This window comes from Prunus persica, chromosome G4 (assembly GCF_000346465.2).
Source record: "Prunus persica cultivar Lovell chromosome G4, Prunus_persica_NCBIv2, whole genome shotgun sequence".
Classification (NCBI taxonomy): domain Eukaryota; kingdom Viridiplantae; phylum Streptophyta; class Magnoliopsida; order Rosales; family Rosaceae; genus Prunus; species Prunus persica.
This window is the reverse complement of record NC_034012.1, coordinates 1,107,094-1,122,672: the sequence shown is the minus strand read 5'-3', so window position 1 is coordinate 1,122,672 and position 15,579 is coordinate 1,107,094. Positions and strand designations below refer to the sequence as shown.

At 39.4% G+C, this 15,579-nt stretch overlaps 2 protein-coding genes and 1 non-coding gene across 3 annotated transcripts; 1 reads left to right on the top strand and 2 right to left on the bottom strand.

The window, feature by feature from the left end:
- On the top strand, positions 455-5,160 carry LOC18780622 (chaperone protein ClpB1). The gene is made up of 9 exons (XM_007212069.2): positions 455-894; positions 1,219-1,371; positions 1,480-1,709; positions 1,814-2,101; positions 2,260-2,585; positions 2,684-3,020; positions 3,112-3,321; positions 4,054-4,455; positions 4,562-5,160. The coding sequence occupies exons 2-9, from the start codon at positions 1,230-1,232 to the stop codon at positions 4,619-4,621; spliced, it is 1,995 nt and encodes a 664-aa protein (XP_007212131.2). The 5' UTR covers positions 455-894; positions 1,219-1,229; the 3' UTR covers positions 4,622-5,160.
- LOC18778539 (pentatricopeptide repeat-containing protein At1g61870, mitochondrial) lies at positions 5,325-7,055 on the bottom strand. Its single transcript, XM_007213824.2, has one exon. It carries the CDS (start codon positions 6,765-6,767, stop codon positions 5,589-5,591), a length of 1,179 nt encoding a protein of 392 aa, XP_007213886.1. The 5' UTR covers positions 6,768-7,055; the 3' UTR covers positions 5,325-5,588.
- TRNAW-CCA lies at positions 6,972-7,043 on the bottom strand. Its single transcript has one exon. It is a non-coding gene; the product is annotated as a tRNA-Trp (tRNA).

Genomic DNA, 15,579 nt, shown 5'->3' with positions numbered 1-15,579 from the left:
GGTCATAACAAGAATAATTTTTATAAAAGAGAAAAATGTTATGAAGCAAAGAAGCAGCTCTTACGAGCGGTTATTTGTGCTTGAGTTCTTATGTTCGAATTCCTCTTCTCAATGTCGAAATCTCATTTTTCAATATCGTTTGTATTAAAAACTTCATTTTTACATATAAGGTTTTGTGTTGGTTCCCATTTTCCAATGTCAAACTCTCATCTCTTAATATTTTGTTTATTAAAAATTTTGTTTCAATAATGCCTCTGCACGCACTGGGCACGTGGGTTTTAAGTTAATTAACGGAAGAAGTAACACATTTGACTTGATTTGCTAACGTGAAGTGTACGAAATTGGGAAAATTGAATGTTTGGTGACAAATTTAAATTCAATCTTAATCCCAATGACCAAAAGTATTTTTTCTCCTAATTTTTTTTTTAATACAAGATATAATTTTTTGGGTTCCAATTTTTGGGCCTACTGGGGGATCTCATATGTGCGGTGCGCCCCACAGAATAGTGAGCTTTAAGACCCAAGAACGAAACGACGACTTGGTGGGGATCGTCCAGCCGGTTCGGACGACCGGGTGAGGTCGGTTGGCATTTGGCAGTTAAAAACCTCACTCTCCCTCCTTTGCGCTCTCTTTACAAACTAGTAAGCAAAGCAAAGGGCTTTAAGCGATCTCGCGGACTCCTCTCTCTCTCTCTGTCTCCGATACTACCAAAACAGGTTAGGGTTTTAAGATTTTAACGTTGTACGTGAGAATTAGGGCTTTCTCTTTTCTTTGTACCTCTCGTCTTTCTCGTTCATATGCATTTCCCGTCGAAGGAGAAAACCCAAATTCAACGTCCGTGCGCATCATTTCTGTCGGTTTAGGCCGAAATTCCATTTCGTTGCTGAGAAAAGGTAGGAACTTCAAGTCTTATGTTGTTGCGGATAATGTCGGGTTTGGGTTTGTTTTCACAAGTCCAAAAGCTAGAGAATTTAATCAATATAAATGAATCTCGATAGTCTCAGAGCACTTCATAGAAGTCTAGTTCAATTTAAAGACTAGCTCTTTTCCCATTTTTCTTGCTCTGCTAGCTTCGGGAAGAGTTCTATTTCTAATAGGAAACGTGTGCAGTATTTATCTTTTTTTTAATTAAATTAAATTAAATTGGGCGTGTTTCTTTTGTTGGCTTGTCCCCTACTTTTTTTTTCCTGACATGAAAATTATCTTGAACTTGTAAGGTTTGACAAAGATGGATACAGAGGAATGGATGGGAGAGTGTATTAAGAAACTCCAATTTGAAGATCAGGAGAAGTTAGAGCTGGCTTATGGTGTCGAAATTGAAGCAGATGCCGTGTTTCTTGCTTGTCGCATCATCATGCAATACCCTGATGGTTAGTCAATTGGTACCACTCCTTTCACAATCATTAGTTTGGCAATGCCATATTATTCGACTTTTCGTTAATTAATTTGTCCTGGTTTCTCTTCTTTTTTATTTTCAGTTTTTCAGTTTGATAGTAGAGGAGTTGGTGACACCCAGAAGGAAATTTTGCAAATTAAGGTGGTTGAGCTTTTAGAGGAAGCTTGTGTAAAAATGAGGGATAAATTTGAGTACTCTAGACAAGAAGAGGATGATCTAGATGTGTTTGAGTACCTGTTGCGTCGAACACTTGTTGAGTTAAATGAAATGAAGAAAGAGAGAGATCCATCCACCCAAAAATGGAGTGATCGTGTAAGCTACTCCTATTAGTTATGGGCAACATTGGTCTTTTTCTGGTCTTTTCAGTATGCACTGCTTTTCGGAGAAATATGTAATGTGGGGTTGGTGTTATTCAGGTGACAAAGGAACATGAAGAATTGAAGGGTACATGGAACCAGTTGGAGATGAAGTGGATGCAGTTACAAACTTCACGGCAGAGATATGACATCAGAGCTCGAGAGGCTCTTTTGTTGGAAAGGATGCACGAAAGGTTGGTGTTCTGTATAAATGAGGCAAGATTAAAGAAGGTGAACAATTTCTCTGGGATGTTGCAATGGATTGATGACCATGTGACTGAGCTTTTATACACAACTCGAAAAGATTTTAGGCATGAGCTAACCGTTAGCTCGCATGTTATTGCGAAGGTGGATATATCTTTTACTTACTTCTATGCAAGAATTTTTCTTCCTTTACTGACTATACTGCATGACACTCTGGGTGACTGGCTTTTTATTACCTATTAGAAATTCAAAAGTGGTGCATTTCCATGGTCTCAATAGTTTTTACGTTAACATTCATGTAGGCAGTGAGCCCCTTGATTGATGCTCCACCACCATGGTTGCTTTCTGAACCACCACTGCTTCAGAACCTTGAACAAAGAATTGCGAAGAGAGTAATTGGACAGGAACATGTCCTACATGCAGTTACTGCTGCTCTGTCAAGGCAGAGGCCTCAGCGACGCCCTATTGGATCCTTCCTCTTCATGTGTGGCTCTGGTCATGGGAGGACAGAAATTGCCAAAGCTTTGGCAGAACTACTTTTTGGAGACAAAGACATGATAACAGAGTTCGATCTGGCAAAACACACAGGTCCAAATTCTCTCTCGCGCCTAATTGGTGTTCTCTCAAGGTAATTTGTTAATTGACTGGAGTATTCTTATATTTTTTTCAGGTTGAAATTTTTCCTGAGCTTATTTGTGCATTATTTCTGGACTTTTGCTCCTGTAGTCACATGGAGCCAGGCATGAAGGGGGAGCTCTCAGAGGCTGTTAAGAAGAGGCCTCTAGGTGTCATTTTGTTTGACAATGTTGACAAAGCTCATGTGTCTGTTATTGACATTCTGGCTGAGATTATAGGTTCTGGTTATCTATTAGATGGTCAGGGGAACACTGTTGACTTCACTAAAACATTGGTAATCATGACAACAAATGTTGGATGTGATAAATTCTGGCCATGGCATTGCAAATGTGCAGACGAAGTTCAAAAGTTCCCTGGCAAAGAAGGGTTATATGATGATGCATGGGAAACAAAACACAATTACTGTTATCTTTCTCTTCTGAGGGAGGTAAGGTGTTGGAAGGTTGATGTATATTGTTTTGTTTAAGGGAAATTTTTATCATATCACCCAAATGACCTTCGCATCTTCTCTTTCGCAGACAAAACAGCATTTCAGACCTCAATTTCTTGAAAATGTGGATGATGTGATTGCATTTAGGTCTCTGTCCTTTCAGCAGTTGAAGGCGGTTGCTAGGCTCCAGCTAAGGGACATTGCCAGCTGCATGACACAGAAGGGCCTCATCATATACCCATCTGAAGCTGCATTAGATATTATCGTGCAGAGGTCAACTTGGCTTGGAGATAGAATTGTATGTCTTTCATATTCGATGATCTTTCTTATTGGAACTATTAAAAGGAAGAGAAACAATAACTCTATTAGAAAAACAAACAAACAGCTAGCAAAACTAAATAAACAAGCTTCAGATGCATTGTGGAGAGGAGAAAGGAGCCATAGTCTATTTAGCATTTCTATAGACAGATCACCACTGTGCATGCTGCGAGACCTCATGTCTACCATTCCGCACTACTCTCTCCACTTCACTGTCAATTTAGATTTTTCGTTACTCCTAACACTGCACTGACTAAAGCTGCTTCTTTGTGAAATTAGGAACAAATAATGATTTTCAAGATAATTACAATAAAACATTTATATGAGTTATATTCATGCAGATGCATATCTTATTGCATCTTATTGGATATTGAATCTTGTCAGTTGTGCACATTTTGTGTAGACTCTTACTCTTTTCTTTTATTGATCCATCTTACTTTCAGAAATGGTAATTCTGATGTATAGGGCACGTGTCCACATTTTCATATGTGCCATGAACATGCATCTTAGGTCCACACACATACATTTTCAAATGTATAGAATGTTTGAGTTTCTCCCGCTTTTTAATAAATATAATTATCAAACAGCTCTTTTACAAATTTTGCGCAACATTGATCAAACACATGTTCATTGCACCAGACAATAAGCTTTCTTTCTGATTGTAATTGAGCTTGGGGTGTACAACTTTAGATTATTTCTTTTATTTTAACAGAATGGTGGGGAGAAAATAAGGATGTGGCTTGAAGAGAACTTGGTCCCTGTGCTGTTCGAGAAGCTTGCAAAGAACGGGATAAATGATTTTTCTATTATGTATATTGAAGCCTCAGTGGAGACAAACCAATTGTCTTTCAGTTGGGCAAATTGCAGACATTCACTTGAAGAACAAGATGTTAATCAATTAGCATCTTTAAGGGAATTGAGATTGATGTACCGTAAAGAGAAAGAACGGGCAAAGACTGTCTACATTCTAAGAAAAATTCACAACAAATTAATCACTAGTGCTAATGCTGAATTGGGTCATGCTATTGCTGTTGTTCAAGAGCTAATTAATACAATTCAGGATCTAGTTACAATTCCCAGTGGTATCAAGTCCTTCCTCGACAATCCTAAAATGGTATGTAATTTTGTTTTCACTGGCATTCACTCTTTCTGAATATTTCTTAATTGACTAAGTTCAGTATGGGTGAATATATACTTACACTATTCATGACTGTTTTTAGGTGGCAGTGGCTGCCTTGAACGAGGATGAGCTTAGGCAGAACAAGAGGGCTAAAAAGTGAACTGAGGGTTGAGTTGCTAAAAGATTTGCCGGCGAGGCGAATCACAAAACTTTTGTTCTGAGTAAGCTAATCATATGAAGAAGCCCCAAACTATGATGTTTGAAGCTTAATGGAATGCCATTAGCTAACTTGCCTTTTTGGGTGTGGCATTGACTCTTTCAATCTCGACATGAGTCTTCGTTGCATCCCATTCCTCAAAGGGACTTAGCAAAGACAGGATGAGCTGAGAGGATTCTTGAGCTTTACTTCGCCAAGCTGACTGAAGTCCCAAGTAGATGTAAATTGTCATAGGCATCATACTAACCAAACAAAAAGTTTTTTTTTTTTTTCACCAACTGTTACAGCAAAGGATTTACTTGGAATTTCTTAACTTTGTTTTATGAGAACATAGGTTTTTAGTTACGTTGTAAAAGTCTCAGCAGAATTCATTTCAGGCGACGATCGAATGCATGTGTATAGGCAGCTGCTAAGCACTTTTGTTCCATCTGCCACTCATCATTATCTGATTCTGATCAAAGCCTTATGCTAAGTTGTTAAGATGTTAAAGATGTCAGCTGCACAGATTTACTCGATATAAAGTGACCAAAGCAACTTCAGTAATTGAATTGTTGATATAAATTTCTAGAACTATGGTCATTCAAATGTATGATGGTTCCAACATTCTTTGTAGGGAAAATACTTTTTTTTTTTTTTTTTTTATAACTTTTGTCTATCTTCCAAGACATTCAAGCATCTACATAAAAGCCAACCGGCAATACACAGAAATCTAAATTTATTTGTCCAGAATCCAGATGCAAATGTAAATAGGGCATCAACAAAATTTCCTAAACCAAAAACATTCAGACAAGTTTATGTTCTGAGAAAGAAAGAAAAAGCCCATTTCATACAAATGTTGCCCTCATTTCACTTCAAACTTCCTGGTCTAATCTAAATAACGAAAGCATATCAATAAACCATCTTCGCTTAGTTACTGTGGCAGGCCAGCTTCAATTTCATTCCACTTATCTTGATTTACTGTGAATCTCTCCTTCATTTGCCCAACAAGCTCCCGAGCCTCTGATACCTTGGAAATGCTCACAAGCCCTTCCACAAGGGACTTAATCGTTGCGAAATTTGGAACCCAATTCTTCTCAATACTCTCCTTAGCATACTGCAAAGCACTCTCAAACTCCCCACCTTTGCATAGAAAGTGAACAAGAGTATAATAGCAGTCAGAATCAGGCGTGAAGCCCCTGTTCACCATATTCTTAAACAGCTTCTTTGCTTCACCCAAATTGCTTTCCCTGCAAAACCCATGAATCAAATGGCAGTAAGTGACTGCATTTGCCTTCATACCCCTAGACAACATTCCATCTAACAATGCCTTGGCCTCCGCAGACTTCCTCAACTTGCACAAACTCTTGATCCTAATGTTATATGTACTAAGCCCAGGTTGAAACCCATGCTTCTCCATCAAATTCGTCACCTTCCCAACATCTTCAAACTTCATCTCAGTATAAAACCCTGTAAGCAAATGCCCAAAAGTATTCGCATTCGGCTTCACATTCTTCCTCTCCATCTCGGCCAACACCGAATAGGCCGAGCTCGTCGAACCAGACTCCGAAAACGCCTTGATCACATAATTGTAAGTATCCAAATTGGGCTCAATCCCATAAACTTTTGGGAACTCTAGAAAAACCCTATTTACCTCCTTGTAATTCTTGGCAAAAATGCAAGCAAGCAACAGAGCGTTGAGCGTTTTCACGTTCCGAGGGATACCCATTTCGTCGCACTGTTCGAAAGTGCGAACGGCGTCGTGGAGCATATCGGCCTGGCCATAGAGGACGATGGCGTGGGAAGCGAAACGCTGCGTTTTGAGGTCGGGGCGGGAGACGAACAGGTCGTCGAGGAATTGGCGGATCAAGTCGTAGTGGTTATCGTCTCTGAGCTTGTTGATGGCGACGGAGAAGGTGATGCGGTCAAGGTGAGACTCGGGGGTTAGGCACGCGGTTTTGCAGATTTCGAGGATTTTGGTGGGGTCTTTCTCGGCCTTGAGGAGAGAGAGGGCAGCTCTGGTCTTGTCCTTGGTGGAGACTGAGGCGGCGGTGGAGAGGTGGCGAGTGTGGTGGGCGAGCGTAGCATGGCGGAGGCGAGATAATAGAGACATGGCTTTGAGAGAGAGAGAGAGAGATGGGGGCTGGCAGGTGGCTAGGGTTTTACAGAGGGATTGGGAAGGGTTGAGAGGAGAGTGAGTGAGACTAGAGGAAATGATTTCGGGGATGATCTGCTGTGGGTAAGGAAAGTGTGAGATCGGTGAGCTCGTTGTGAAGTTGAAAAAATAAAAAAATAAAAAAATTGGGGTTATGGGTATTGAACCCGACGTGAATCGAACACGCAACCTTCTGATCTGGAGTCAGACGCGCTACCATTGCGCCACGGATCCCCTATTGGTTGTTGATGATATCTTGTAGAAGTTATGAGAACGTGTATTTTTTTTTGGGGATTGTTAAGAGCAACTCCACCCCTTAGAGCTGCTCCACCGAGGGAGCCCAGCCCAAGGCGAGGGCAGGAAAAAAAAAAAAGTTGCTCCAGCGTTCAGCCCAGGCCCGGGGGTGGTGTGGGACCCACCAACTTGGGCCAGCCCGAAGGCGAGACCAGCCCCAGATCCAACTCGCGTGTTGCTGACGTCAGCCTGGCGTCACGCTGACGTCAGCGCGCGCGGTTCAAATTTTTTTTACGGTTGGCGCGTGCACGCGCCAATTGTAAAAAAAATTTGAACCAGCGCGACGCCAGCTCCAACGGTACGCTGCCACGTGTCGCCTCCCCAGCCTTCCGATCTGCTTTTCCAAATTAATCCAACGGCTGAGGCTTTTTTGGGCAATAAAAATATGAAAAAAAATCGTAAATTTTTTTAAAAAATTCTAAAAAATTCTGGTTTTTTTTTTCTATAAATACCTATCAATACCCTTCACTTTCAACACCAATACTCATACATTTTCTTCTACTTCTACCATTATTCACTCTTTATACTCAACATTTTCCTCTTTTTCATCTAGTATTTTGATTTCATATTTTTATGGCTTCTTCTATCGAAACCGGAGGGGCTTGGAGCACCATGGAAGATGTTTCATTGTGTGAGGCTTGGCTCCAAATTTGTCATTGTCCCGTGTCCGGCAATGAGATGAAATTTTTTCATATGTGGAAAAAAATTCATGCCAAATTTTGTGAAAAAATTCCGGGGTCTACTCGTACGGAGATGGCGTTATCTAGTAGGTGGAAAATCCTGAATAAAGAGTTGGGAAAATGGAGAAATGCCCTAGCAAAAGCGATGGACAACTATAGAAGCGGGCAAAATCGTACTAACGAGGTAAGTATTTTATAATTTTTGTTTTATTAAGTTTAATCTCCTAATATATATAATTTGTTAATATTGCTTGCATTTTCAATATTTTGTTAATATATCTTGCATTTTAAATATTTTGTTCATATTTCTTGCATTATCAATATTTTGTTAATATTTATTGCAATTTAAATATTTTGTTCATATGTCTTGCATTTTCAATATGTTGTTAATATTTCTTGCATTTCCACTTGTTTCTTAATTTTCTTGCACTTCTAATTTATTTGTAAGGTTAATTGCATTTTCATTATTATATTTTTTGTTACTTGCATATCCAATATATTTTAAATATTTATTGCATTTCCATTTTTTTGTTAAATAGATTATACAAGCACAAATGTGGTTCGGTGCAACCGGGGGTGGCAAAAAAAGTTTCACCCATCATGAATGTTGGGAGGTGGTCAAATATTGCAAACGGTTCATAATTATTCCAACGGGTCCCGACGTTGTATTAAACGAGACGCCACTCCGTGATTCAATAGCACCGGATTCACCTCTTGATTCTCCTATGAGTCAAGACTCACCCATGGAAAAGGAGCCGAGGCCCATTGGCCGAAAGGCCGCAAAGGCAAAGAAAGTGGGTAATTCAAGCAATTATAATTCAAAGTTTTTGGAGGAAATTGCAAGGCAAAATGGCCTAAGAATTGAAATGGAGCAAAAACGCCAAGATAACGAGTTGACCCTTCAAGCTGAGTATGCACGAGAAAGGGAGTATTTGCGCAAAAAAGATATAGACAACACGGATCAGGAAACCATGGCCATGGATACAAGTCATATGTCCCCTGAAACAAAATAATTTTGGAAACTAGAACGAAGGGATGTTATGAGAAGAAAACTTTTCCGGGATGATGGGCCTAGCAACACGGATTGGTTAAATGATGGAAACCATTAAATTTGTTAGCCTACCTTTTATGTATTTGTATTTTTCATGTTTTCTTTTAAAGTTGTTGTAATTCATGTATTTTATTTTAGTAGTAGTAATTCGTAATGACTTGTATTAGATTTCGTTATTTAATAAACAAAGTATTCAATAAATTACCTTTTTATTCAACATATTCCATACTTCAAACAAAACAAAATAAAAATTAAAAAAACTACAAACAAGGCACAATAATAATAACAAACCACAACCAAAACATAATGAATAAAAATACAACACAACCAAACCATAAACCAAAGCATAATAAATAAAAATACAACACAACCAAACCATAACTAAATAAAACATAACCAAAGCATCTATGCTCCATCATTCTTCTTCATTGCCTTTCACCGCCCATAGATGCTCCATCAAGTGAACTTGACGCATTTCATGAATATACGAAGATTGCATCTCTGTATATCGATCTATCATTCGGGTCATCAAATGACCATCCCTCACCAACGGTTCCGGCTCAAATGGTTCTCCACTTGGTCCTATGGGCCTTTCATAAATCCGTGTCAAAGCCGTATTCATTGGATCCGGTTCGTACACCTCTAAAGCATCATAATCATACTCATCCTCCACAATCATATTATGGAGGATGATGCAAGTCATCATAATGCTTCTGAGGATCTCCTCATCAAACATACGGGCCGCACCTCGAATAATCAACCACCGAGCTTGAAGGATACCAAAACACCTTTCGACATCTTTCCTGTATCCCTCTTGATAGGTAGCAAATAATTTTTGCTTCTAGGATCGGGGATTCGGAATACATTTGACAAAAGTGGTCCACCTCGGGTAGATGCCGTCAGCTAGATAATACCCTGTCTGGTACACTGTATTATTGACTTCATAGGTGATATTGGGGCCCTGGCCTCTCAATACATCGTTGAAGACCGGGGATTGACCCAGCACGTTGAGGTTATTTTGTGATCCTGCAACTCCGAAGAAGGCATGCCAAACTCATGTGTCGAAACCAGCAACCGCTTCAAGGATGATACTTTTTTGGCCTTTTCAATTTCCATAATCACCTTGCCAGGCAGTTGGGCAATTCTTCCATTGCCAGTGCATGCAGTCGATGCTACCAATCATTCCAGGGAATCCTCGAGCTTCGGCTTTTTGTAGAAGCCGTTGGAGGTCCCTGGGAGTAGGTCTACGCAGGTAGTCCCTAGTATACAGAGTTTCAACAACTTGACAAAATCTTACCAAAGCCTCCAACGTAGTGGACTTCCCCATCCGGGCAATCTCATCCACCTGATCAGCAGATGCTCCATACGCCAACATTCGTATAACAGCTGTAAGCTTTTGCTCCGGAAGAAGCCCCAAAACCCCAGCAGCATCACACTTTTGAACAAAGTATGCATCATAATTGCAAATATCATGCATGACTTTATTGAACAAATGAGGTTGCATTCTAAATCGCCTTCGAAAATCAACATCAGAGTACAAAGAAGTTGGGATAAAATAATCTTCCAAAAGATTCTTACCCCCAGAATGCCTATGTCTTTCCACATTCCGGCGGCGGCCGACTTGTGAACCATGGCGGCGACCTTGGTTCTCTTCTTCTTGCAAAGCCACTGCTATGAGAACTTGCTCATCGACTTGTCTCTGCAACTCATTGACTTCATCTGCTCTACGGTTTCTCTCTCTTGTTTCTCTCTCTTGCCTCTCCAAGCATCTCCTAAATTCTTCCATTCAGGATGAATGAAGTATGAATTCTAAACTCTGAGAAATGAAAATATAGAAAGATGTGGTGTGAGAGGTATGAGCTGAGACTCTGGTTTTATAGAAAATTTTGGCAAGATAGACATGCCATGTGGCTTGATTTTATTGAATGAAAATCTTATCTGAAATTTGAAATTCATCCGAAATTTGAACCCTAATTTGTATGAAATTTGAATTTTGAAATTCATCCGAAATTTGAACCCAAATTTATCTGAAATTTGAACCCAAATTTATCTGAAATTTGAACCCAAATTCGTTCGAAATTTGAACCCAAAAATTTATCTGAAATTTGAACTTTGAAATTCATCCGAAATTTGAATCCAAAAATCTTATCCGGAAATTTTATCTGATTATGAATAGTCTTGACACGTAGGAACCCGAAAATCTTATCTGAAAATATTACCCAAATTAATTATTTTCATTAAAAAATATGAGGAAAAAACAAAAAAATGAATAGTAATTGCCCTTAGCTAGGGCAACGGGTGAAAACACAAATTACTATTTGCAAGGGCAACCACTATTCACGTGAATAGTGGCTGCCCTAGCTCCACCCTTGCCATGGCTAAGGGCAAATGGGTGGAGTTGCTCTTAGGGCAAAGTCTAAGGCAAGGGCAAGCAAGGGCTGACACTATTCATGTGAATAGTGTCAGCCTTGCCATTTGTAGTTCCACCCACAAGGGCAAAGTCTAGGGCAATTACTATTCATTGTACTTTATTTCCTATTTTTTTATACTTTAAATCATTAATTTTGATAATCTTTTGTAATTAAATTTTCGGATAAGATTTTCGGATGTGAATCTCGGTTGCCACGTGTCTTATTCCAGATAAAATTTTCGGATATTCATTAATAAAAATTATAATCTCAGATTTCCGATAAAATTTGCACCCTCTAAAATTGTGCCACGTGTCCCATGTCAGATAAGATTTTCAGATATTTTTAAAAAATTATAATCTCATATTTCAGATAAGATTTTCACCCTCTAAAATTGTGCCACGTGTCCCATGTCTGATAAGATTTTCAGATATTTTTTTACAAATAGTGATCTCAGATTTCAGATAAGATTTTCACCCTCTAAAATTGTGCCACGTGTCATCTCTATCTTCTGAATCCCTCTATATAACTACACCATCAACACCACTCCTCTCACACCATCTCTGATATATTCCTTTATTTCTCAGATTTTACAAAACACATTATACTCTCAATGTCAAACTTCAGGAGGGTGTTGGAGAGGCAACAGAAAGAATGGGAAGAAATCCGGCGTAGACGTGAGGAAGAAGATCGGGACGCCGATGAAGAAGAGGAAGAAATGCTTGAAGTAGCGGCGGTGTGTATGATGAATCAATCAAGCCAACACCATCGTCGTCGTGCCCCGAATGTGGACAGACACAGAGAGTCTCGGGGTAAGAATCTCTTGGAGGATTACTTTATCCCAAATTCGTTATATCCTGCTCATAAGTTTCGAGAGAGATATAGAATGCAGCCACATTTGTTCCAAAAAATCATGCATGATATTTGTAATTACGACACATACTTCATTCAAAAGCATGATGCTGTTGAAGTTTTGGGTCTTATCCCGGAGCAAAAACTTACAGCTGCTTTGCGGATGCTTGCTTATGGGGCATCTGCAGAGCAGGTGGATGAGATTGCAAGGATGGAAAAATCTACTATCCTAGAGTGCTTGGTGAGATTCTGTGATGCAGTGGAAAATTTGTACACGAGGGAGTACCTTCGCAAACCCACTCCGAGGGACCTGCAAAGGCTTCTACAAAAAGGCGAGGCTCGAGGTTTCCCAGGAATGATCGGAAGCATCGATTGCATGCATTGGCAGTGGAAGAATTGTCCTACTGCGTGGCAAGGAGAGTATGGGAATCGGAAGGGCCAAAAAAGTATCATTTTGGAGGCCGTAGCTTCATTCGACACTTGGGTTTGGCATGCCTTTTTTGGGGTTGCCGGATCTCAGAATGACCTCAATGTCCTTGGTCAATCCCCGGTGTTCGACGAGGTATTGCGAGGTCATTCCCCTCAGGTCACATACCAAATCAACAATACCGTATACTCTGGTGCCTACTACCTTGCCGACGGAATTTATCCTAGGTGGACGACATTCGTGAAAACAATTCCGAATCCCCAATCCGAGAAGGAAAGAAGCTTTGCTTCCTTTCAAGAAGGTTACAGGAAAGATGTGGAAAGGTGTTTCAGTATCTTGCAAGCTCGTTGGGCAATTATCAGGGGTGCTGCTCGGATGCTAGACGAGGAGGTGCTGAGGAGTATTATGATGACTTGCATCATCCTCCACAACATGATTGTGGAGGATGAGTATGACTACGATGCTCCAGAGGTGTTTGAACCCGATCCTATGAACACGACGTTGACAAGAATATATGAAAGGCCGATGGGACCAAATGGACTACCAATGGAGCCCGAACCGTTAGTTTAGGATGGTCGATTCAACAACCCCATGATTGATCGTTATCAAGAAATGCAATCTTCATATGTTCACGAAAGACGTCAAGTTGACTTGATCGAGCACTTTTGGCAGATGAAAGGCAATCACAATGGATGAAGGCTAGATTCGTGCTTTGTTTGGAATTATGCTTTGTTTTTAATTATGCTTTGTTTTTGTGTGTTGTGTTTTGTGGAATTATTGCGAGGTCTTTTTTATTATTATGCTTTTATGTATGGTTTGTTTTGTGTGTTGTTTGCAATAAATGAAGGTTTGTTTTTAATTAATCTTTGTGAGGAATGCTCAAATGTTTTTAATAATACAACATTAGAGAATGCTTTTTTGATTGAATAAAAAAGAAACAATACAACAAATTAAAGGATAATACAACAATTTAAAAAAAATACAACAATTATAAAAAAAATACAACAATACAATCTAATGGTTTTCATCATTTAGCCAATCCGTATTGCTAGGTCCGTCGTCATGGAAAAGTTTTCTTCTCATCACATCCCTTCGTTTATGCTTCCAATAGGCCTTTGTTTCAGGAGACATATGGCTCGTATCCATGGCCATGATTTTCATCTCTCTTTCATCGTCGTCTTTTTCTTTTGCATGTTGCTTTTCAATTGCAAAGGCTTCCAATCGTGCCTTGTCCGCTTCATCTCTCCTCAAGTCTCTCTCCAATCTTAGAGAGTTGTTCTTAGCTATTTGCTCGAATATTTGAACACAATCAATGTTCGAAGTGCCCCCTCTCTTGGCCTTTGCCGCCTTTCTCCCAATAGGTCTCGGCGGACGTGGGAGTGGTGACTCCCTTTCCATTGGGGAGTCCAATGGCGAATCGGTTAATGGCGATTCGTGGAGCGGCGTCTCATGCAACACAACCGGGGGTGCGGTAAGAATAATTTTGAATCTGGAACAATCCTTGACAATTTCCCAACATTGGAAATGCACAAAACTTTTTTTCCCTTGCCCCATGGCACCGAACCACATTTGTGCTTGTATGATCTATTCAAAATAAATAATTGGAAGTGCATTAAAAAAATATACAATGCAATAAATTATAAACTATTTTGAAATGCAAGAATAAAATTGATTATGTAAATAAATATAGACAAATTGAAAATGCAAAAACAAAAAATAAAGATTATGCATGAAATTATAAACATATTTGAAATGCAAGAATAAAATTGATTATGTAAATAAATAAAGCCAATTAGGAAATGCAAAAATAAAATAAACATTGTGCAACAAAAAGAAATAGAATATGCAATAAAAAAAAGTTACATTAAATTGATTAAAATGACAATTAAAAATATTTTACCTCATCGGAAAGATTCGCACCGCTCCGAATGTTGTCCTTTGCTTTTGTCAAGGCATTTCTCCATTTCCCTAACTCTTTGTTTAGAAGTTTCCATCTACTAGACAAAGCCATTTCGGTCCGAATGGAACCCGATCTTTGACAAAATTCTCCATGAATTTTGCTCCACATATGATGGAACTTCATCTCATTGCCCGTGATAGGGTCATGACTAACGTTCACCCAAGACTCGCACAACGCAATATCTTCCTGGTTGAACACGAGCCTCCGATTTCGACAGAAGATGCCATTTGTTTATTTTCTACAAATGGAAAGTAGTACAAAAATGTGAGTGGATAGTAAAAAATATTGGAAGGAGAAGAGTTTGTATGGAATTGGTGTGGAAAGTGAAAAATATGAGTATAGAGTAAAAAATATTGGAAGGAGATGAGTTTGTATGGAGAATTGGTGTGGAAAATGAATAATGTGAGTGGAGAGTAGAAAATATTGTATGGAGAAGAAATTGTATGAAGATTTGGTGTTGAAAGTAGATAAAATGGTTAGGTATTTATAGGGAAAAAATACATACTTTTTTGGTATTTTTTTAAAAAAAATTTCAGAATTTTTTCGGATTTTTTAGGATTTTTTTTAAATTTTTTTGGCCAAAAAAAATGAGAACTAGAGGATTTCTGGAAAAAAACCAATCGGAGCCACCCGGTGTTGACACGTGGCAGGTTACCGTTGGACACTGAGTTGGATGACGTCAGCGCTGACGTCATCCAACCCGGGCTCGAGCCCAGTCTGATTTCGCCCTTGGGCCTGCCCGGGCTCGTGGGACCCGCGCCTTGCCCGGGCTTCTTCTTCCGCGCTGGAGGTCTTCTGGGCTCTCTCGGGGGGCCTTTGGCCCGGTTTCAAGCAAGCGCTGGCCTTGCTCTAAGAAGGGATTTTGTGTCTTCTGTCCTAATAAAAGAATCTAATCTAATCTGCTTTACTAATTTAATTTCATATATTTCAGTTCAGGTGCACTTAGATTAACGAATGAAGTCAATCACAGTCACATGGGCTTGCATGCGGCCCGGTCTCTAATTTTTATATAATAGTTTAGTACCTTCAAGCTTTATTTATTTTTATTTTTATTTTTGGGTTTTATATTGATTTGCAATATTTGACGAGCAAATAGAC